General features: G+C 42.9%; 1 protein-coding gene across 4 annotated transcripts in view; it reads right to left on the bottom strand.

Moving 5' to 3' along the window:
• Positions 1-24,951, bottom strand: part of RFX3 (regulatory factor X3) — a 555,440-nt gene that overhangs the window by 127,553 nt on the left and 402,936 nt on the right. For all 4 annotated transcript variants that reach the window (XM_069228385.1, XM_069228414.1, XM_069228395.1 and 1 more), the window contains one exon: positions 1,703-1,884. In XM_069228385.1, coding sequence (XP_069084486.1) covers positions 1,703-1,884 — 182 coding nt within the window. The remainder of the gene's footprint in view (positions 1-1,702; positions 1,885-24,951) is intronic.

Below are 24,951 nucleotides of genomic sequence, written 5' to 3'. Positions count from 1 at the left end.
CTGTGAATTACTTGCCGAGGAGAAAAACATAAAAATGTTCACACAACCAGGCAACTGCAAAACTTTCTTCTTCTGGTTGCGCGTAGACTCATTCATGTCTGAAATTGCTCCTGCTTGCATACACAACAATGTGTCTCTGAGCACGTGGAAGACCACTATGATGAGCTAGGATGGCTTCTAGCCCTTGCAAGCACTATAATTTCTTTGTGTGAAGTTTAGGGTGAAAGTATGCCGTAACTGTTGCTTTCTCAGTAGCAGTTTTAAATCACCTGAAAGTTCTGTTCACATGCTGGCAACCACTAGAAATTCACATTCTGTTTTAACAAGTTGCGCAGCGGCGCACTTAATGTCATGTACGTATCTAGCACAATAGCTGGCCATTCCTACGAAGGAACCCAACATACACATGACTTGAGGACTGGTTTCCATCAAAGTCTTCATTTTGTCTGGGTCCAGAGCCTTGCCATCTTCTGAGAAAATGTGGCCAAAGAACTTGAGTTTGGTTTTGTGGAATACACATTTGCTAGCGCTGATTTTAAGTGTGGCATCTGTAAGCAGCTGACAAACTTTTAGGAGTGCTTTGTCATGTTCTCGTGGTGTGCACCCAAAGATTAATATATCATCACTGTAATTGAGGGAATCTGGTACTGGCTGGATGACTTGACAAATGACATCTTGAAAGATTTCAGCTGCAAAGATACCAAACCTCAGCTGTTTGCATCTAAAAAGACGTATGTGTGTGGAAAAGGTGGTGATGTACCGGAAGTTTCTTTTCACCTCCAACTGGGGATACCCCTTTATTCAGGTCAAGCTTGGAGAACATTTTGGCACCAATGTATTTGAGCTTTCATGTCAGCTATATGACGGTACCTTTTACGTTCTATTGCTTCGTTTGGGTGGCACATGCCAACACAGATGTACATTTCTCCTCTGTTTCCTTTTTGGCAGTGCATTCTAGTCATGTCCTTCCTGTTTGCATGTCACTTTCCTGCTGCCCACTGCCACACGCTAATGACCCGCTTCCCTTTGTGCAGGCTGGTGGAGTCCCGTCAGGGTGCTAGTGCCTGAAGCTACAAAAACCAGTAAAATGTGAAAAAATGAATGTAATCTTCCACACAGAGAAGTGAATCTGAATTTCTTATTAATTTGAAAGAAGAAAATATGTAATTAATTAATGACCTTATCCATATTACATGCAAACCCCTAAAGTATTTTCAACGTATTCTGAAAACAGGCAGAAGGAAACCTAAGAAAAGCACGTCCAAAGGAGAAGAACGCAACTGCCACACGTATTCCATAATGGGTCACTGATCAACCCAGAACTAAAGACAAGGCAGAGACAGAAGCCCTTACAGAGAATAATTTCCTCAACTCTGACACATTTGGTTTTATTAATCTTAAGGCAAGGGTTGATAGGCGTATGATTTATGTTACATAACCTCTTTGTAATTCTCCTACAAGACCAAATGGACTTCTCCCTAATAATACTTTACAAATTGTTCACTTTTTTTTCAGGATATAATTCCTCACATGCTTTATCACCTGCATTTACATTTGACAATACAATTAATCAACCCTGTTAATTTCTGTACGAATCCATTTCATAATAATGCCATGAACTTGTTATAACCATGTGGAGTGAAAATATACATTTAGAACAACTATGTGGGAAAGACAGTCTAATTTATAAATATGCACACACCTGGTTCCCAGTCTTCTTGTTCGGAGCCCCATGAAAATTGAACGTATGAGTTTCCCAAATGAGGCAGCATTGACAGGATCCAGCTTGTGCTCCTGACAGTGGCGTAGGTAATGACTGTAAAGTGTACTTCTGGGGAGGCTTACACCTTCTGCAGTTTCGTAGTTGTCCAACAGCCATTGCAGCTAAGATTGTACATAAGAAACATAATTACTAGGACAAAACTGATTAAACTAAAGCAACACAAGATCAATGTACTGAGTAGGCTTTAGTGACACTTTCAGACACATCCCACTGTGCACACTGCTTCTTGCTCCTAATTTTCTTTTCTCTATACAAAAAAAATGATGTTGAACTATCCAGAATTGTATTAGAAAAGACTATACGAGTTGAGACACATTGAGACAAAGTTTGGGGTTTCTTGTCCACCCCCCAGTTATCAGACCGGAATAGGAAACCCAACACCTTAATCTTCTTACCTGAAAATTACCAGTGTCAGTGATAAACTGGAACTGAACAGCAGCATCCCAACTATTTCTCGTTTGACAGTGCTTAGGGCTTTGCATAACTCAACACTGGATTACTATTTGGAGTAAAAACCACCTTAAAGGCAGTTACCGTGGCCCATAAGCCAGTTTTCTTCTCACACTCCTGTATTTGGAGCCACCAAGTTTAAGGGGCATGTTCCATGAAGGACCTCTGATTTGCTCATCAGTTTACACAGTGTGCTCCTAAAACAAGAACTGTCACTTTTGGGTACAGGGATTTTTCTCTGTGGTCGCTTCTACAGGTTAACCATTTGCTATTAGAAGTCAAGCGAATAGGGTTAAGAAAGGTCTTTGTGAAAAGGGTTAGGAAAGGTCTCAAGTCTTGAGGTCTGATTAAAAAGATATTATCAGCCATAGATATATGTTAATACCCGAAAATGGTTTCATTCACACTGTTCAGGCAATCCCAGAACGATCCGTGACAATCATAAATAATTGTATTACTTCATAACTCTGAGCCACATGTGTTTAGAATTATAAAGTAAACCTCACACAAGCAGTGGGCAGATGGCGGAACAGGGCTTAGTTTGTCCTGTTAGTTTGTGAATGTCCACACATTTGTAGATTTGTAGGCATCCACAAGCTCCAATAGGGTTGAACCTGGTACAGAAACCAGGCCCAGGAACCCAAATAAAAGTGGCCCGACAGTGAATTAGAAAGCTAAAAAGAGGCCCATGCTTGCAAATTGACGAAGATTTAAACTTGTAAAGACACGTGGTATACGTGTTTTGCAAGATATGGAAGAATGGGGGGATTTGCACTTGCTGCAGGCAATACTCAGGGAAATCAACAGTAAAGCCCGGCCAATCAGACTATAAAACTGGCCCACAAACAGCCAGAAAACGGCCTACCTACTGACCTGATAGATCAGCCCATCGGGCATAAATACCATTGTTAGCTGCACTTTGAAAAAATCAATAGCAGCTGTGATACATATATATGTATACACTAAGGTAACTGATTTGTGCCTCCGTCATGCACAGTTTTCTCATCAATAATTTCATTGCAAATGTTGCAGTGATATTATCAATGATGTCATCATAGATGTCATGAGTGATGCAAAATGTGGGGTAATTAGCAATGCATGGCAAAAGAATGACTTATAGTTAGCTTAGGGCATGAGTTATAGTTACTTAAGATAAATATAACTGGTGAATTTCAGTGGTTTTGTACATTTAAAACGTTACGTTGTCACTGAAATTCTCACCTCTCTATAACGTTACTTTAACCTTTGTTTTTTTCAGTGAATTTCTAGGGATTTTTTTTTCATAAAGTATTATTATGTTACCATACGTTAAGCCAAACTCTCACAGAAACCCTGATGTGTGTGGCTGAGGGATGGGCTGCAGGGTCACAGGCAGCCAGCCACATATAGCGAACGGCCTTTGACGTGGCCAGACCCTGCATCCAATCCATTAGCGCAGCCTATAGTTACAGTTCTTTCAAGAAACTAAAACTCACGCCCTAAGGTAACTATAACTCGTGACTTGGCCATGCACAGTTGTCTCATCAATAATTTTATTGCAAATGTTGCAGTGCGAATATGAAAGATGGCATAAAATATGTCATCAAGTATATAATATGTGGAGTAATTAGCTGTGCAAGGTGAAGGCACGAGTTATAGTTACCTTAGGGAGCGAGTTTTAGTTACTTGAAAGAACTGTAACTATAACTGCTGAATTTCTATGGTTTTGTTTTTTCAGTGAATTTCTATGTTTTTTTTTTATGTAAAGTAATTTTAGTTACTATGCGTTAATACAACCACCGCACCCTGAGGCCCATTTCCTAAAAGCACCCAACCTTGTATGTCCATTGCTGGTCCCCCTTCCCCTCCCCACACATACACAATCACACAACACAAGGCACCGACCCATTTTCTTTTGCCTTTTGTTTTTGTCCTGTGGTAATCTTGAAGTGATCTTTCCGTATTTTGATATTTTTAAAAGGGGGCCGGGTGCGCTGTGTACTACATGTCTGTCACGAACCTTGCACCCTACCATGGTACCATGGGGGTGAAGCTTTAGTGCCAGTTCCCGCAGGAGTACTGTGGGACCTGAAGAGAGTGCTGCATCGGGTCCTGCAGGAGTACCATGGTAATCGCAGCATGAATATGCCAGAGGGTCAGGCCTTCCCTACTCTGTCCCCTTATTATCTATTTTTTAAATCATTTTTAGGGCATGGTGGCAGAGTCCTCAAGTCCTGTAATGGCGGCTGTAGCATTTTTCCCCAAAACAATCACCGTCTTCATAAGAGTAGTTGAACAGGAACGTAAGTTATCAAGTATCAAATCATTACATCCTAGTCCTTGTCCCACTCTTTATGAATGTAGTAATTCCTAAGCTATCAGCACAAATCATCCCGAAAGAAGCAGAACCGTGCCTTTATTTAAGGGACAACATGAAACTGTGTCATTGACAAAAGGTTTATGGTATTTCAACTGACTTCAAGACCCTTGTTCCAAAACATAGCTCTGACTTGAGCCAGATTCAACCTGTAATGATTAATAAACTCATAAGGAGTAGACCAAGTTGTACCTCTGCCCATGATGCTGCCATATCTCTAGTTGACCATGCCTGGCACAGATCCTAGAAGACCCAAGTCAGCATTAGAGTAAGCTGTTGAAATCACCTCCCTCATGCATTGGGCCAAAATAGACAATGAGAATTCTCCTCCTCTATTGGGTTGACAAAAAATGACAAAGAATCAAATTTGCTATAATAGAAGGATCTTGTCAAATAAACATTGACAGCTCTATTCACATTTAACTTCTCTTGCCCCAAAACTGTGAGGTCAATTTCCTGCAACCTATGGAAAGCAGTATTCACTTTTGGAATGAAACCTAGACCCAACATCAACAAACTTCAATCCTCAAATATTCTTAAATAAGGAGGACTGCCCATCAAAGTAATTCAACTGCTCTAAAACCCTTACAATAACAATGGCCACTAGCAATACAAACTTCAAGGTTTAGATTTTCAATAAGACTTCCTCCAAAAGCTCAAATGTAGATTTTCTAAAGCTTTTAGGACCCACAATAAGTGACAAAAAAGAAACGTACTCCTTATCTTTGGACTAAATATCTTGAAACCATTAATAGCTTTGAAGTCAATTTTTCTGTATCTGTCAAAGCACCCTAGTAAGGAGCAAAATGCTCTAATAGCAGCCCACTGTAATCTTTTGGTGGCAACTGCTAGACCATTGTCAAGTCCATCTTGCAGAAACTGCAAAATATCCCGTGGAGGACACAAGACTGCAGAGAAATCCTTATGTTTACATCATTATGAAAAGAATGACTAACTATGGAAATATGTCTTCCTCATAGAATGATTCTTGCAGCCTAACTGGATCTAGGAACAGGGAGGGAAAGCCCTAAAGTCCTAAGACCCCCCCCCCCCCTTTCAAGTTCCAAACTGCTAATTACAACTGCTGCAAAGATGTCAGAAGCAGAAGAGGTGGATGAACCACCGTGTATAGTCATAGAGGAAAGATCCAAATCTGATCCACTATTACTTCCTTCAGTAAGGTAAACCACTGCCTCTATGGCCAATATGGTCACACCAAAATTACATCCATTCCCTCCCTTTGAATCTTTGAAATTAGGTGACAAATTATAGGGATTGCAGGAAAGATGTGTAGAAGGCACTTGGCCTTTTGACATGTCAATGCATCTAATCCAATTGCCAATGGATTCTGAAACCAGCAAATTTTCTGAAGAAGAAAAGAGTTTTGGTGATCTGTAAATAGATCTAATGTTGGATCCCCAAGCCACCGGCAAATCTCTTAAAAAACATGTGCTCCTATTCTGAGATTCGGATAAAGAGGAACCATTCTGCTCAGAGCATCTGCCTCTGTGTTATTTTATCCTCAAATGTGAATTACTCTGAAAGACAGCGTGTTTTTCTCTGCTTAACTCAAAATCATTGTTACCAATAAATTGGGGAACTTGGAACCTGTGCCAAACTACATGTTGAGATAAGACATTGATATTGAATCATCCGTCCTTAACAATACATCCTTCCCCTGAACATCTGTCCATAAGAACTGAAGAGCCCTCCACAGAGCTCTGAGCTCCCTCCAGTTTGTGGAATATGAACTCTTCTGCTTTGTCTAGCAACCCTAAACCGCTTTGAATTAAAAAGCCACCCCCTTCCTGCTCACAATGCTGCCCTTGAACTATTTTCTTTAAAAAAAAAAAACAGCACCCAAATTCAGAGTTATTTTTACTAACATCATTCAACCCAGAAGCTGACCTTCAAACCATTATACCAGCTCTGATAATATTCTGAACTAATGTAATGAAAATTCTTCTAGCTGGTGTTCCTAAACACACTCTTACCTACCTAAAGATGGCTTGCTGTAGGTAGACTGGTAGCAGAAACAAGAGAAATATATGATATTTCCCTATTATTGAGACAGCTAAAGAACAATTTAAAGCAGCCTTTAGATTCCATTTTGCGAATCCAGTCTATTATTCAAACAAACTGGATATTTCTGGCTAACTTTACAGGTTGCTGAAAAGAGACTTAATTATTAGAGTTAAATATTTTGTAGTGAGGACTACGACAATGGCCATATTGCTCACAGTAATCCTGAATGCTCCAAGTACAGGACTAAGTCGTACCAGTTCTCACATTCTGAGCAAGTCAGTCTTAGAACGTAAAGAATGGGATGACTGATGAGAAGGTAAATAAGAATGCTGTGACTATCTGGAGTTAGATTACCATGGAGCGTAGCCTTTCAATCAGTTCCGGGGAACTCTGAAGCTCTTTTAAAATATGCCTGTTGAATCCGTTAATATAATATTAAAGTATTGTTTCCTTCATCCATTAAGTTGGTGTTACAGTCATTTGTCACAATTATATAGTTAGTGCTGTATTTTTAGGATTCTGAGTTTTTTTTATTATATTCATAAATTGACTGCACACCACTGTACACGTGGTTACGTTGTGCATTATAGAAATAGATAATAGCATTAAAACTAATTAAATATCTCTCTGTCAGGTTGCAGTATGTAATCACCTTTGCAGATTCTAGCATATAAGGACCTAAGAATTTTTCAACTAAGTCTTTGTCAAATTAATTGAGTTTCAAGCGACACCACAAACAATTTCTCAATATTAATAGTCTTTTGAAATCTCTGCACTTTATCAAACCATCCCATGCAGAAGTAACTCATAACTCTTCCATTCTGTAATTTGAAGACAGATGGGGTCCATATATATTCATCTTCATAGGGCCACTTCCAATCCCAACTATGTTGGCTACATATCATCAAATCAGGTTTAAGAATTCCCCCTCTCATGTAGACAATTCTCACACAGACACAGAAACAACACACACATGAGAAATCTGTCACATCTCAGGCTGAATGTAGGTATCCTACTTCAGACTCACAAGGCTTGAACAAATAAGCAGTCAAAGAGAAAATAGTAGGTGGAAAGCAGAGGAATCGTTACAGGGATCAGAAGACATCCCTATGTAGTGTGAAATGGTGAACATACTTTCCCCCAAAATTTCACGACTGGCCTCCCATTAAAGTCCAGGGACATAAATGAGGCAGTTTCCACATGAAGGCTATACAAATGAGGATCAATTAAGCATGAACACTTAAAAGAAGTATCCATCAACATCTTGACCTTTCACAAGAAGTTTAACAATTTTTCACTTCCCTCAAAACCCCTCAATGGGGCCTTTAGGAGCCAACTCCAATTTTGCAGAGATTATTGGTGGAGGCCTTGTACTTGGAGGGAATTTGTCGTGCCCTTTGCTAACTGCTGACGGGTATCACAATACATGAAAAATATTTTACTTCGGCACCCTTCAAAGCTGGGTAACACAATGACCTCTCTTCCAATAACATGAGATACAGAATGTGTCAATAGTCTAACAAAAGGAGCAGACATACAAATCCCCTTAGGTGTCTTTTTTTAGCCTGGCAGAAAATACTGGCCACCTAAATGTTCAGATGAAACCCCTCTGTGGCCTCTAGAGTGTCTGTATCAACTTTCTGGTACGGTGGTGGGGCTGGGCAGACCGGTACTGAAACAAAGGAGTATGACATCAAGCATCAAAATTTGGAGTGAGCATGTCTGTACAAGCCTGAGTAGAGTATGTCTACATTACAGAAAGTATGCTATGTACTTAGAAATCACAAAAGCATCCTTTTTAATATAGTTTAATGTGTCAGAAGAACTTTGAGAGTTAAGATTTTGGGGATATGCCTTACTCAACTATTTTGCAAAGGTCTGCTCTACTTAGCATTAAATATTGACCTGGGACCTACTTTACATAGCAATAATAATCTGAGGCTTGTCCTTTGGTGACAATTAAATAGAAAGTAAAGTGAATGAATGTAAGAAAATTCAACAATGTAACCTAGGTAGAATCCATTTTGCAATTGGAATTTGGCTATCAATGGAAAGACTAGATTATGCTGCTTCCCAATCAATGATCATACTATCCCAATTGAAGCTATTTGTATATTACCAATGGCAAATTTCAATGTCAGCTTCACAATGTCAATGACTTTACAGTAAACTTCATAAAACCTTTTCGAATGCACGGTATTATTCTTTTTCATCCTAGCACAGTCAAAAAGAGAAAAAACAAGCGTCATGAAATTACACGAAGAATTAAGTACAATATTGTTGTACAGAGGTCCACGTCTGTCAGTTGGGTTACCAGGTTTTTGAGAGACAGGTCTCTTCCATTCTGCTGTGCCCTATTAAACTAATGTTCACATTACTTCTGGCTTCCATCCCATCATTTTAGTTTTGTGATGAGGATGATGTTGTAAAGAGACAACACAGAACAATTAATTTTTGAAATAGGAATCCTCCTCCTGCACTTCAGGACAGTTGCAATAAAATAAGCAGCTCTTTGGTTGATGAGCTTCTCATTTGGCAAAGACTACATTTGAAACGTAAGTGTCTGATTTGGCAAAAGACTTAATTCCAAATAAGTTGCATTTTTAGTGTTTTCAGTGTGTTTTCTCATGTCCACGACCCTGTCTCTCTAACAGTTATTGAACCTGCTGGGGCTCCCATTGTGCCAGGGCTTACCTGATTACAAAGAATACAAGTAGCTTGGCCATCTTTGAGACTGTCCAGTGGATCTATCTGCACCACGTGTCGTTCACAGGCAGCAATAACCTTTGCATTGAGCACACACTTTACCCTTGCATGGGTTTTTGAAGATCCTTCCAGATTCTGTGTGATCAGGGAGATACCCCAAGCATTCAGCCATTTCCAGAGACACAGAGCCTTCTGCAACGGGACATATGACCCCACTCTGTCTTTCTCGTCACAGTACCACATAGGGGTCCTGTTGTGGTAACAACTCTTACCCAATTTCCCTTGATCAGAGCGAGGAAGGCTTTTATTGCCAAGTGAATCGCCCACAACTCAATTAGGCTGATATGGCTTCAAGCTTCCTTCAGAGACTAGAATCCTCTGATCTCCACCTCTCCCAGATGACCTCCCCAACCGAGCAACAATGCGTCCATCATGATTATCAGCTCTGGGTGGGGTAGAGAGAGGCGTTTGCCATCATCCCAATTCGGTATAGCAGCTACCAGTGCATGTCTTTCACAGCCTTATCCAACACCTGGATGGAATCTGAAAGGTCCAATTTGTGTTGAGCCTACTGAGACTTCAGATCCCACTGCAGAGCCAGCATATGCCAGCTGGCATGGTTCACAAGCAGGATGCAGGAGGCCAAGATGTCTCATAGCCGCTTTCAGTGAGGTCCAGGTGAAAGGTCTAAACATTGAGATTATAACCCGAATGTCATTGATGTGTTGAGGCGGGCGGAAGGCTCAAAATATCACAGTGTTCAGGATGGCTACAATGAAGGGTAGCTAATGTGAAGGGGTCAGCTGTGAGTTTGGCACATTGATGGACCAACCCAACGATGTCAAAAGGTCAGGCGTCATTTGGAGGTGGTTTACAACTTCAGCAACCAATAGTCGAGTTATGTAATAACTGGTATAATCAACCTCTATAGATGGGCAGCGACCACCATCATCACCTTTGCGAACACCAGAGATGCACTGATAACACCGAAGGTGAGCACTGTGAACTAAAAGTGCTGGTGGTCTACCTGAAAGCGCAGGTAGCATTTGTGGGACTGCAGGACAGGCATGTGGAAAGATGTCCTCAGTATATCCAGCGCCATCATACAGTTTCCTGGATCCAGGGCAGACAAAACAGGCAGGGGATAGCATTTTGAAATTGTTCTTCTAAAGAAAGAAGTTCAGAGGGCAAAAGGCAAGAATGAGATGAAGGTCTGCATCTTTTTTTGGCACAATAAAATAAAATGAAATACACCCAGTACTCATCTCTGAAGCAGGCACCCTTTTTACGTCTCCCTTGACCAAAGGAGCTTGAACTTCACCTCGGAGACTGGACAAGTGGTCCTCTGAGAGATGTCACGCTGTGGGAGGATGTTGGGGGAATGTGTCAGAAAGGGGAAGGCATAACCATTCTGTTGGACCTGGAGCACCCACTGGTTGAATGTAGTGATCTTTCACCAGGGGAGGTAAAACGTTTGTTTTGACATTGTCTCTGTTGCTATCCCTTTCCAAAGCATCCAAAGGGTTAAAATACTGGGAAAAGTGCTGCACCCGTGGTGCCAGCCAGAGCGATCACGCTGTTGCTTCGCTTTCTTTTAAGGGTTCAAGGGCTGAGTCTGTTTTGTCTCCAAAAAGACAAGGGCTTGGGGAATTGTCTGGAACGTATTGGGGGTTCAGTCAGCTGGTGAAGGCCTGTGCCACTAGGCTTTCTGGAGAGGGAGTGCGGCAGAAGATGGCAGGATCTCCCGGGGCAAACCTGTAGCACCTTGCAGTCGGTTTGGCAAGAATCTGGCATCATCTAGGTGCCAAACAGTACATCTGTGACAGGCTTGCTGAAGGGAAGGAGAGGCCCCAGTGTAGCCTATCCTTGGTCAAGGACCACCATTTATACATTTGCCTCAACCTCAGTGGTGGGCAGGATGAGGTTCAAAACCTTTGCTGCTCTCCTATTGACAAGCGGTGAAGGAGGCAGACTCGTCTGTAGCCACATAGGTAATGGTGAGTGGAGACTATTGTTAGGTGATGTGTCTGCAACACTGGCATGCTGGAGGTCTAGAAATAGGTTTTTGTCATCAGTAAGGTTATTGGTATCCTCAACATTGTCTGCCTTCCCATGAAATTGTTGCAGGAGCAACTTGGGATCTAAGTGTGGATATCAACGTGGCTGGTACTGATGGATGACCCTCTGGGTTTGCTTCCAACACTGAAAGACCTATCAGCTCCACCTCCAGAGTTGGTGTTGATGCTCAGGGCTCTGGTGCCATAAGAGGTCCCAGCATCGACCCTGAAGCCGTGGCTGACCTTGGGGTGTCTTTCAGTGGCACAGTTGGCGTCAGGGATGGATCCACCAGTGGCAGCCCAACTGGATTCTTGAAGCCGGAAGACTAAAGGGATTCTGTTGGGTACCAAAGATTCAATCCATAGCCTCCTTGAACTCCTTTATTTACTGCGATGTAGCAGCAGGGCCAGAGAATCTAAGTGGAATTGGGAGTTGGGTCAGAATCGGTTCTGGTATGGTAGTCCAGGTTTGTGGCTTTGAGGTACACAGGGCATAACACAACTCCAAATGCTGAGAGTGGCAGGACATAAGGGAGCGGTGTTTGGATTTCTTACTTAATTGGACTTTCTTGATTTACCTTAAGATCTTGACTTCAATGACGAAGGTTCACAAGATCAGCCCATGGAGCAGAAGTGTGTCCATTCCCTCGACTAGGAACTGGTCTTCTTCATCTTCAGTTGATGTTCTCCGATGTACAACTTGGCCTCCCAGTCCCAGATGGCACTTGGATTCATTTTGGCCCATTTTTCACACAATGCCAAATCGTGCTTGGAGTCCAGAGACAGATCTTGTGAGGGCTCGCCATCAACATCTGTTTGTGGCATTCCTTGCATGGTTTTAACCCTGCTGTTTTAGAGTCGCCATGTCCCTTACACACTGGATTACACTGTGGAGAAAAACTGTCAAGTCTGACAGACTTGAGGAAGCGAGCTCCATATCCGCGTCGGAAGGCGCATAAAGAATGCAACTGAACTCCGTGTGCAAAGATATAGTGGCCCCGACGTCACAATTGGGGCAGGACAGACCAGACGCAAGACTCACAAAGTGAGTAATCTGCAGTTAGAGGTATCGATCAGAAGGTATTTGTTTTTATGCTCCCTTATTGTTCTATATCTTTGATGTGCTCTTGTGGTACAGTTTGGGTTTTTCAATTGTATGTTCCACACATATATCTTTTTCTGTTTTACATGCAGAATTGTATTTTCTGCTAGGAAGGGAGGTGTTTGGTGACTGAGTGGTGTTCCATATCGTCACTCAACCTTGGAACGGCACTCACTGATTGTTCTCAGAGTTGCAGTCGGGACAGTTAGTTTATGAGATTACTGAGCGACTAGTCCTTTCCTTTCTGCAGCGCCCCATTAAACCTACTTTCACAATACTCCTGGCTGCCGATCCCGCCATGTCACCCCTTCATTAAAATATTTTAAACCTTGCGAAACGTAACCTCCGCAGTTTGTGACTACACGTGATGATGCAGAAATGAAGGTTTTACATTTATTAGCGCTTAAACGTAGTGCTGCAATAATCATGTGTGACTGTAACCGAACTAATAAAGATTGTACGGGGACAAAATGTGCCCTTAGAGTAGTTTGCCAACCTTTATAAGCGTGCTTTATATAACGTGATGTATTAGAAGTGCACCAATCCGACATAATCGTAAACGTATACCACGATTTGCTTGTTTGAAATGTTTTAGCTTAGCATAACTTTAGTGGAGGCTTCGGCCTAGTTGCCTGGTCTCACGGTTTAGATGCTCGTATTTTTCCAATGTGCTAATAAACGTGTATTTTTGCTTGAAGCTGTACTTTTCCACTGAGATCGTTCACATGCTTATCTTAAGGTTTCGTGCCAGCCTGGCATTTTTCTCTTTGCTCCAAGGTCAATCTGCAGGTGCGGACAATGGAAGCTCTGAAAGTGAGTTAATTGGTATAAAATGTTGCAACTTACGTACCCGTCTCCAAGGATAATGTATGCTTAAGTAAAAGCTTGAGAACTGTTGTTTTTGATTGGACAATTTGAAGCCAACCTATGAACCCTCCAATGGAAGACCCTACTGGATTTGAACTGTTGTCTATTTAAACCAGGTGCACGAGAAGAAAGTAGCTATTACCCGACATTGCACCCATTGCGCCATTTTGCAGGACATTGCAGCTATTAAGGCCCACCTTGCTGCGACGCCATTTTGAAAGAGACTCTGATGCTTTCTCTAATCGAGAGAAAGAGACTTCAAATGATTCTTGCCCTAGAGACTTTAACTTTGATCCCTTTGCATGAAGTAGTAGTTTTATTTTGCCGCCGTGAGGCAACTGCCCCGTCCACCCCTGCCCCTTTGCCCCGTCCCATGCTGATCGAGAAACGGTACCTGTGAGACGAAGACTTCCTTGAATGCTGATTGTAATTGGTAAATATGAAAGGAAATTGTACAATTGCATTGTGTTTCTTTTAGGTAACCAACTGCTGATTTTTTATAAGAGCCCTAGTTAGGAGTTTTCCAAATTAATGTTGCTAAATTGTTTTTGCATGAAGTCCCACATGCCAATGCTAATTTGAGGTTAGATGAGGATTCTTTTTGTTGCACGATGCAATTTGAGACCTTGCTATGCTGACCAATGTATGCAATTAGCCCATTACAGATTATAGTTCTAGTGATTTGCATTGCTATTATCGAATGCCTTGTTATTCAAATGCTGCATAGATTGCATCATTTCCGCCGTTATGGACAGCTATTAATGTTCATTTATGTTTATCATTTGGTGTTGCGACAAATCTATATTGTGCTAGCTTTGTTAATATAGGGAAATAAATTCATTAACTTTGAATAAACTGGTGTGGTTATTCCTGACTGAAAGGTCAGGGTTCGCCGAAATGTATTCTGGATTAATTGTTAAGTGTTATGTTGATCAGGGTATTGCTTATGTTCGTTATTGATTATTGATTTGATTAAATTGACTGATCTCGGGTGAAGAGAGTCCCACTTAGCCAAAAGATTCATCGGCCTAAAGAGCGTCCAAATACAGGTAAATTATTAGTACGGAACGCTCTATCAGTAGATGGTAGCAGAGGATGGTTTCGCCTTTTGGGACCCCTCACTCTTAAAGTACATGGTGTTGAATTAACGGTTACGCCCTTTGAGACCCCACTCGAGAAGTTGAATTAGATTTTTCTTGGATAAAACTGATTGAGAAAATGATGATGGGCTAGGTCCACTGCGACTTTCCCGGGATCTCGGAGCTTGTGAATGGAGAGAACGGAGGTGTGAGATCAGCGTTGGTGGTACTAGTGATGGTATGAGTGAAGTTAGGATTTTGCGCTTGCACAGCTTATTGCCGCAGATTGTGTGAAAAGGTTGCGAGGATTTTAGAGAATAGCGGAGGTGCGACTCCGAGTGTAGAAGTAGGGAAGTCGTCGAATTTCATAGAAAAATAGCGGAGGTGCGACTCCGAGTGTGAGAGTAGGGAAGTCGTCGAACTTCATGTGCATGTGGCGCTTTGTGCATAAAAAGGTCCACGTGGTTGTTGTTGTTGAGACGGGCCCTGCGAGGTCAAGAGACTCCGGAGTATGTTGGAAAGTGTATGAGACACTTGTTTTATGTTGTGGTCTGGTCGGTTTAATAGGTTGATCGGGTGTGGTCAACGAGTCGGTACGTGTGTTAAGGGAGTGAAAGAAAACTTCGACTTCGGGCTTTGACAAAATTCTAAGTGCACTAGAATAGATCACTGACAAGTTGAGAGCAGTCTGCGGGTCAGATTTGCTTGCGAAAGTGGGGACCGAGAAAGATGGAATAACTGCCGAGGCTAGTGAAAAATCCCTAAGGTCCTGAAGCGATTGTGTTACCCTTCCTGTAGTAAACCGACAGATCTGTTTTATTATTATTTTTTTTGGTAGCTCGCGATACATGCAAGAAGTTGTTACGAGAGGAGCTGAGTGAAGGAGGACAAACCGCGAGGCTTTGTCAGCCGCAGAGTGTGTGAGTGTGACGTCACTAGGAGCCGCGCTGGGATAGGTTGGTTGTAGAGAAGGGTCGCGCACGGATTGGACGCAGTCCGTGGGGCTCGATTGGAAGGGGAAAGGCAAGCGAAGAGTATTCCGGGAATTAAAGTCACGTATTGATTACAAACTTTGTGAAATAAAAGACGAGAAAATGAAATTTTTTAAAGCATTAAGGAGTGCGATGAAGGGGGAGTCTTACATTAAAGCGAGCGTAGGAGAAGAGACGCCACCCGAAGGTACACCAGCTTACATTGTAATGGAGGAAAAAGGGGTAGCTCCGTGCCTTTGGCTAAAGCAATGGCACAAGCTGACAGAGAAAAATGGGAGCGTAGCGTTCCCGGTCCATGGGACATTCAATATAAGGATCCTAGAGAATTTGAGATTTGCGATGTACGACATGAAGGTACCTCCAAGGCCAGCACAGTTTGAGGCTCTAGCAATTTTGGAACTGATGGCTAGACAGCAACAGCAAAATAAGTTCGAGACCAGGATAAGAAAGGTAGAAAAGACACTAGCGGACGCTAGGTGGGATAATGCACAGAAGGTGTGGAGGTCAGATGTATTGCAGGGGATAAAATTGTTTCCCGCAATTACTAAGGAAGAAGAGGAGACAGGTAAGAAAGCTACCTGTAAGACAAACAGGAGGTGTTCCAAGGATAGAGAGGACGAGGAAAAGTTGAGAAGAGAAGAGGAGTTAGAGGATGAGGAGTTAATCATGCAATTGCTGAACGACCGTCCACCACCTTATGCAGAGAGTGGACAAGGTCCAAGTACCAGTTCTGCCCCTCCGGCATCGGTACAGAACGGTGAAACTCAGAGTTCAGGAGCATCATCGGGATCTAAGGACCCGAGTTTACTGTTCACCCCGCAGATACCGCAGGTTAGGAGAATATATCCAGATGTGCCCATACTGAAACCAGCCGAAAATTATCAGCCGCAGGTCCCAAGGTACTACAGCAGTGACAACAGTACGGGAATGATTTTAGATCCAACCGCAATGGGAGGACAGAATGGTCAGAACCCAACACTGGCACAAGCTGAATTAACCCAGTTTTTGATGCCTCAAAAGCAGATGCAGGGGGGAACAGCACATGCTCAGATGACGGGGAGTCAGATGGGCATGCCGGCAATGATGACCCATAGTGTGGGAATGAACATGTCTCAGAACATGGGAAATGGACAGAACCCAGATGCGATATCACTACCCATTACTGTAGGTCCACCAGTACCTTTGTACAGTCAGCCTAACTTGGGTATGAGCGGCCAGGGATCAATACTGCAGAATGGGACAGAAAGGAGGTGCATAGAAAACACTCCAGGGATAACTCCGATAGCGGCTCAGGCAACTGGATCTGGGTCCTTGATGGAGTTTAGTCCCATATGTGCTCAGTCAACAGTGGTGAGGTCGAGTCCCCCACTGATGATACCGCTATCATCGAACACTGAAAAGTTGCCGCAACCATCGATGGCAGTCGATGTGAATGCTACACTGATGGGGTTGAATGCGCAACAGCTGACACAGTGGTTCAACAGTCTGAATTCCACACAAAGCTCAGCCAGTGGGAAGGGAGAAGATTATCTGAATAGGGTCAGGTTGAACATGGAAGCACAAGAATTGGTGGAAGGGACTATGGGTGTGAATAGGTTAGAGTCCTACTCGGAAGAAGAGCTGAGGTATCTATGTCCCAGGATTACGAGAGAAGTGAACAAGGTACATAGAAGCTTGCAAGAAATAGCTGACAAAAACGGGGTTGATATAGACAAGACAAAACACTTGAGCAGGAGCTATAGATTGGATTTCGGGACCACAGATTTTGAACACATGAGGTCAGCAGGCATGAAGGCGCACCTTAGAGAATTGTTGCAGAGTGCACAAGTGTGGAGGTGCTTAGACAAATGGGAAAGCAGATGGGTAAAGAGAAAGGAAAAGAGGAAAGACAGTGTCCCAGAGCTCAACGAGAAAAGACCACAGAGTAGTGATGCAGTAACCATGTTACCAATGAGGGAGACAGCAGGGGGAAAATTAATACATGTACCATGGCACAGAAGCGACATTCAGTCTTTTACGGATGATTTTCCCAAACTGAGAGAGAAACCGATTGAATGGTATCAACAGACTGATAGGTTTGTGAAGCTTGCAAAATGTCTCTGGGAAGACCTGAACACCCTCTTTGAGATTGTGGTTCCGGCAGATTTGTGGGAGGATTGCAAAAGAGCTGTAGGTTGGCCGACAAGTGAACCAGAGAGAGACAGGGATACGGGTGCACCATCACCTATGGTGATGAGCTTGTACTATAAGGTGATTGAACATTTGAAGACGAAGGTTGCCGCGAAAAATGTGGATTGGCAGAAGATCGATCGAACTGCCCAAGAGGCTAAAGAGTCGATTCATAGTTACTATGAGAGGTTGTTGAAGGCGTTCAAGAACTACAGTGGCACGGAAACAATAGAGGCGAAGGACATGCTTCATTTTGTGTTTAGATTTGTGGAAGGGCTGAGACCAGAGATAAGTCAGATGATAAAGTCGCATTTGATTTGTTGGCAGTCGAAACCTATTGATGAGGTGTTGAATTATGCGAAATACTGTAGCGACGAAATTGAAGTGAAACAAAAAAAGTTGAAAGAGAAAGTGATGATGATGCAACTTAAAGCAGCTCAGACAGGTCTGCAAGGGTTGCAAGGGTTGCAAGGGTTCCAACAGCAGGTACCGCAACCGCAGCCGCAGTTGCAGGGAAATATGATGTTTCAGCCACAGGCGAGAGGCAGAGGAGGTTTTGGGAATAATGGTCCGGATTTGAACACTGTCGTGACTCCGAATGGTGTGCAGGCATTGAAAAAGGTGATGCCGTGTCACGTGTGCGGAATCGTCGGTCATTGGAAGCGCGAGTGCCCGATGGTGGTGCAGGAAGGTGCAGGTGTTGGTCAGCAAAACAATGATGTCAATGCATTTCAGACAATGAGGGGACCGAAAATGAGAGGTCCAAACCCAAATTTTCAGACCATAAATCAGTTGCAGGGATTACAACCTATGCAGCCGCAGCAGATGCAGATGCCCCGTATGCAGATGACGCAAATGCAGCCAATGCAACAGCAGTTACCCATGGTACCTAATCAGCAAATGCAAATACCTTTGGCACCAATGAGTCAGCAGCAAGTGATGGTTCCTCCACAGGTCTCGGGTCAGGTAATGAATACAAATGGCACCGTACAACAGTTCCCATTACACAGTGAGAGTGGAATAAACAATGTATGGGAGAGTGAAAGTTCAGGAGAGGAAGGAGATTGTGTGCTTGCAGCATCCTTGGAAGTTGATCAAAAGGGTCCGTACGTGGAGGGAAGAGTAATGGGTCATCGTGTCTCATTCTTGGTTGACACAGGAGCCACACGTTCAACTGTTAAGAGCATTGAAGTACCAAATTTGCCACTCTCAGGGAGAACAGTTCAAGTGGTGGGAGTAGCAAACAGGCACCTGACAAACCCAATTACAGATCTGGTACCCGTCAGCATTGGTAACTATCAAGGGTTACATAAATTTGTGGTATGTGACTCAAGCCCGATAGCACTGTTAGGGAGAGACCTATTGTGCAAATTGGGATGTTCGATTATGTGTTCGAACGAGGGAATTAAAATTTAGACGAGCAGTGATGGGGAAGAAGAGGACAGTGTAGAGGGGGATGAGATGGAAACTATCGATGAAGAGTATCCTCTGATTTGTCTTTTCCCGATGATAACTGAAGAAGATATTCCAGCTGAATTACGGGAAACAGTTGGAAAGGAAGTGTGGGATATGACAGGGAAAGAGGTGGGATTGATGAAAGGAGTGGAACCAGTGAAAGTGGCTGTTAAAGCCCAATGCAACCTTTCCCCAGACCCCACAATACCACATGGCACAAGACACCCTCATGAAAGTTGCCCAACTCATTGACGAATTTGTAAAGCAGGGAGTACTGAAAGAAGTGTTAAGCAGTCCATGTAATTCACCAATAATGGGACTAATAAAGCCGAGTGGAAAGGTCTGAATTGTACAGGACTTGAGGAAAATAAATGACATCATAATTAAATGTTGCCCTGTCGTACCAAATCCAGCTGTGATAATGTTTCAAGTCCCTTGCGATGCTGAGTGGTTCTCAGTCATCGACTTGTCACAAGCATTCTTTTCTGTGCCTCTTCATGAGGACAGCCAATTCCTCTTTTGTTTCAAATTCTTAGACAGAGTGTACAGTTGGTGTCGAATTCCTCAAGGGTTTTCTGAGTCACCGTCAATATTCAATCAGATCCTAAAGAAAGACTTGGAAGCATTAGAATTGCCATTCGAGTCAACCCTAGTACAGTACATCGATGACTTACTGATTGCATCAAAGACAGAAAGTGGCTGCACAGCCGATACCATTGCTCTGTTGAACCATTTGGGAAGGAAAGGACACAAGGTGTCTCCTTCCAAATTGCAGTTTTGTCAGAAGAAAGTGAAATACTTGGGTCACCAGATAGAGAAAGGGTCACGGAGAATAATGAAGGAAAGAATAACGAGTGTACTTCAAATGAGTCCACCAAAGACAAGGAGGGAGGTGAGGAAGTTCTTGGGAATGGTAAGCTACTGTCGCCAGTGGATTCCCAACTTCTCAACTCTAGCAAAGCCTTTACTGAAACTAACCCAGAAGGATGCCTTGGATCAAATTGAGCTGAAAGGAGATGAGATGGATGCTTTTATCGAATTGAAAGAATGCATGTGCAGGGCTCCAGCTTTAGGTATGCCGGATTACACAAAGCCTTTCACACTGTTTTGTCATGAGCGTGATGCATGTTCTTTGTCTGTCTTGACTCAAGCCCATGGTGGCATAAACAGACCAGTAGCGTATTTTTCAGCTACTTTGGATCCGGTCGCAGCAGCACTTCCAGGGTGTTTGCGCGCCGTAGCAGCAGTTGGTATCAGCCTCACTCAGAGTGAAGGGATAGTGATGGGACACCCAGTAACAGTCATGGTCCCTCACTCAGTTGAGATACTTTTGACCCGCTCCCGAACGCAACACATGACTGGAGCAAGACTCACAAGGTATGAAACGGTCATTCTGGGCTCACCGAACGTGCAGCTGAAAAGGTGCACTACGTTGAATCCAGCAACCTTGCTTCCTGGTGAAAATGCTGAAATTGAGAACGCTGAAGACGTCGAGCATGACTGCCTTCAGGTGACTGAATTCTGCACAAAACCTCGACCTGACATTAAGGATACTAAGCTTGATGAAAATGACCAAATTGTTTTCGTTGATGGTTCATGTCTAAGAGATGGGATGGGAATTTTGAAAGCAGGATATGCTGTATGTACTGTAACAGGTGTCTTGGAAGCATCCTGGCTCCAAGGAGTCTATTCTGCACAAGTAGCAGAACTTGTAGCCCTTACAAGAGCATGTCAACTGTCTGCATTGATGAAAGTCACCATTTACACTGATAGTCAGTACGGGTTCGGAATTGTGCATGACTTTGGACAACTATGGTCACAGAGAGGTTTCCTGACTTCTTCAGGGTCCCCAGTGAAAAACGGGGAGAGAATAAGGGAATTGTTACACGCCATTCAAATGCCAGCCGAAGTTGCAGTGGTAAAGTGTAGTGCTCATACAAAAGGACAGGACTATGTTTCTCTGGGAAATGCATATGCGGATCAAGTCGCAAGATTTTGTGCCTTGAACTGTATATTACTCAGGGATGAATGGAATTCGATAAGTGAACCAGAACTCGAGCCAGCTGAAGCATTTGCCTTGAAGGTCGTAGATACAATAGATGAACTAAAAGCATTACAGAATAACGTCAGGGAGGATGAAAGAGATTCCTGGATTAAATCACAATGTATAAAGAGACCAGATGAGTTATGGGTTTCAAATGAGGGAAAAAATGTTTGCCAAATAGTCTCTTATCGCAGCTTGCGCGGTTCTATCATGGGCAGGCTCACCTAGGGAGAGATGCCATGATAAGATTGTTCAAAACTGATTGGTTTAACCCCAGATTTCGCCAAGCTGCAGAAGCAGTTTGCCATCGATGTGTCACTTGCCAGCAGATGAACCCAGGGAAGGGAACGGTTGTGAACACGAGCCACATTGGTAAGGCGAGTGGCCCGTTTAGTAGAATGCAGATAGACTTCATTGAGATGCCTGTGCATGGAGGTCTGAAGTATGCGTTGGTGATTGTGTGCATTTTTAGTCACTGGATTGAAGCATACCCTACACGTAGGAATGACAGCCTTACAGTTGCAAAGCTACTGTTGAGGGAGTTGATACCACGTTTCGGATTCCCGATCTCTTTAGAATCAGATAGAGGAAGTCACTTCAATAACGAGGTGATAAAGTTACTTTGCGCAGCGCTGAACATTGAGCAAAAACTGCATTGTAGCTATCGCCCAGAAGCTTCAGGACTGGTGGAGCAGATGAATGGTACACTGAAATCAAGAATGGCGAAAATATGTGCATCGACAAATTTGAAATGGCCTGACGCATTGCCTTTGGTGTTAATGTCAATGAGAAACACCCCTGACAGAAAGACTGGATTGTCCCCGCACGAAATTCTCATGGGCAGGGCCATGAGACTTCCTGCAGTTCCCGCAAACGCGCTTTTGAATATTACAGATGATATGGTGTTAGACTACTGCAAAGGTCTGGCTGACGTGGTTCGCTCTTTCTCTCACCAGGTGGAAGCGACCACCTTGCCACCGATCCAAGGTCCAGGACACACACTGAAAGCAGGTGACTGGGTCGTGGTAAAGAAGCACGTGAGGAAGTCGTGTCTGGAACCCCGTTGGAAAGGCCCTTTCCAAGTGATCCTGACGACAACTACCGCTGTGAAGTGCGCGGGAGTTCCCAACTGGATTCACGCCAGTCACACAAAGAAAGTGTTGTGTCCCACAGATGAGGAAGTTGAAGCGCTGAAACTGCCAGTGCCTGATAAAACAGTGCTGAGTGCTGAGACAGAGCAAAACCGAACTGAAAGCGAACAAGCAGGAACAGAAGAGAGAGAAATATTCTCTGAGGACGAAGCAACAGACTCACTTGGGGAAGACCAAGGAGAAATCTCAGACAGTGACGAAGCAGCTGAAGGTGACAAAGAACCTGAAGCAGCTGAGGGTAGCAAAGAGCCTGAAGCAGCTGAAGGTGACCAAGAGCCTGAAGCAGCTGAAAGTGATAAAGAGTCTGACGAAAGTAACGGTGACGAAGGGCTCGAAAGAGGTGAAAAAGCAGGAGAGCCTGATCAGAGGAGGGCTTTCCCAGAAACAGACGATACAGAAAAAGAAAAAGAGAACGTGATTGATTCCCCAGAAGGAGGGGACAAGGCAGAACAGAACGAAACAGTTCAAGCTTCCACAGAAAAGATCGCAGGTCCATCAAGTGGACATGGTGCAAAGAGGAGACTAAGTATATCACCAATAAAACTAAGAACTAAAGAAAATTTGAACGACGGAGAAAGGCCAAAGGTGAAAGAGAAAAGAAAGGAAGTGTCTGTCGTGGTACCATCCTCAAGTGAAGGAAAAGACTTGGCCAAAGAGGAAAGTACCAGTGAGGCAGAATCGAAAAGAGAAGCAAAATTGAAAAGGAAAAGGATACCGAACAGGAGATATTCCGGTCCAGAATGGGCATATGTAGTCAATGACGATTGGACTGACGAATTTGTATCTCTTAGCCTCGAGAACGAAGAAGAAGAGATACCAATAGAAAAGAAAAGTTTTATGGACTCTGTTGATTGAAAGGGTGATAAATGACATTGCTTGCTATAAACATAACGTGATACAAACAACCAGCTGAGACATTGCTAAACCGGATAAGACACTTGCTGAACTGATAAAAGACTGAGTTATTGCCGAATTGAGACAAATGCTGCTAACCGATAAGTGACTGGCCTCTTGAAGAAAACTGTGTGAACATTGCGCTCGTTCAGCTTCGTAACTGAATTGCTAAATAGTTTCTCTATAGGTGCTTCTAGCTCTCTGATTCTATACAGATCATGGCTACACAAAACAGTAGAGTGAAATATTGTAAATATGTGTGTATAGGCTTGATAATTGCATGTGTACTAATAATAATGGGAATAGTGCTTGCTACACGTGGAAAGGGTGAAGATGAGAAAATTGATGCTTCTACTTTTGCTCCTGTTACTGTCACTGAACTAACCGCATTGAAAAGACTAGAATTAGATGAGAGACACTTGCATGATAAGAAGGAACTTTCGTATAACGTTTTCTATCGCTTGCTAACAGAATATGTTGAGACTATGGATGCGAAAGATTGTTATGTGTGTACACAGATACCGACATCAGTAAAGGAAGGGGTGACTTATCACCACATGCCTCTTACATACGGGATTACATGTAGTATAGTAATGTCTAGATTTTATGGTCAAACTAACATACAGTATTTTTACTCGAATTATGTTACCTTTGCATATGTTCCTATAATAGCGCAGCTAAGCCAGATTGCTAAAGATTGGGATGCTAAAATAATGAGGGAATTTTTCGAGCCAATGCAACCTTTTGAAACGGCTCACGCTCATAGGGAAAACCTTACCTGCTCGCTCTCTGCAGTAGAAATAAGCTTTTTAGATCGCACAGATGATAGAAGGGCACAAATGAATGCGAAATTAGAAAAGGAGCTAAGTAAGAGGACTTCAGTAGATCATTATGATTTTGCCGCAATAAAAACACAAGGGAGAATAGCTTTAGATGCTTGGCATGTAGGGAAATTTTGTATATATCGAGGTGAATCTTATTATGACAACATTTTCGTAGGAGCGAGTGAGTGTAAACATACGTTTATCTTGAAGGCCAAATGGACATTCATGATGGACGGACTTGACCCTGTCATACCAGGTGTATATTACATTTGTGGGTATAATGCCTATTATCGTCTTCCGAAAGGATGGTGGGGGACATGTTATTTGGGTATAGTGTTCCCAAAGGTTTATCAACTGGATGACCTATCGATGATTCAAAAGACATCTGGATCCCATCGTATCCAGAAAAGAGAGACCGCAGCTGCTGTGGTAGGAGATATATTTGGAGCCATGATTCCTTCATTGGGAGTTGTGCTGAATTCCATCAAAATAAGAAAGTTGTCTACCATAGTGGATAACATGTTGACAAAGTTCTCAGGTGCTATAATCCTGATAGATGCTGAACTTGCAGCGGAAAGAGCTATGACTCTTCAAAACAGGCTTGCCTTAGACATTCTTTTAGCAAAGGATGGCGGCGTTTGCAAAATGCTTGGTGCGCGCCACTGTTGCACGTATATTCCCGACAACAGTGTGAAGATTAAAACTATGCTTGCTAATCTAACAAAGGAGAGTGCAGACTTGAAGGAATTGAAAGAACCAGGAGTGCGGGAGAAGGTTGGAAAAGGACTTGCTTCAGTGGGAAATTGGATTGGTGGAATTTGGAATGGAATATTACTAAAAATAATACAGGGAATATTAATAGTACTGATTTGTATATTTGGAATTTGGGGAATAAAAAGGGGAATAATAATGATTATGGCAAGAATTAAGAGAAGAAAGGAAGAGAAAATGATGAAAAGAATGGCAGAAGAATACAAAGCGAAAACTAGGGGAACTA

Source organism: Pleurodeles waltl, chromosome 1_1 (assembly GCF_031143425.1).
Source record: "Pleurodeles waltl isolate 20211129_DDA chromosome 1_1, aPleWal1.hap1.20221129, whole genome shotgun sequence".
Lineage (NCBI taxonomy): Eukaryota > Metazoa > Chordata > Amphibia > Caudata > Salamandridae > Pleurodeles > Pleurodeles waltl.
The sequence above is the reverse complement of the archived record's forward strand: the minus strand, read 5'-3'. Positions and strand labels throughout refer to the sequence as shown.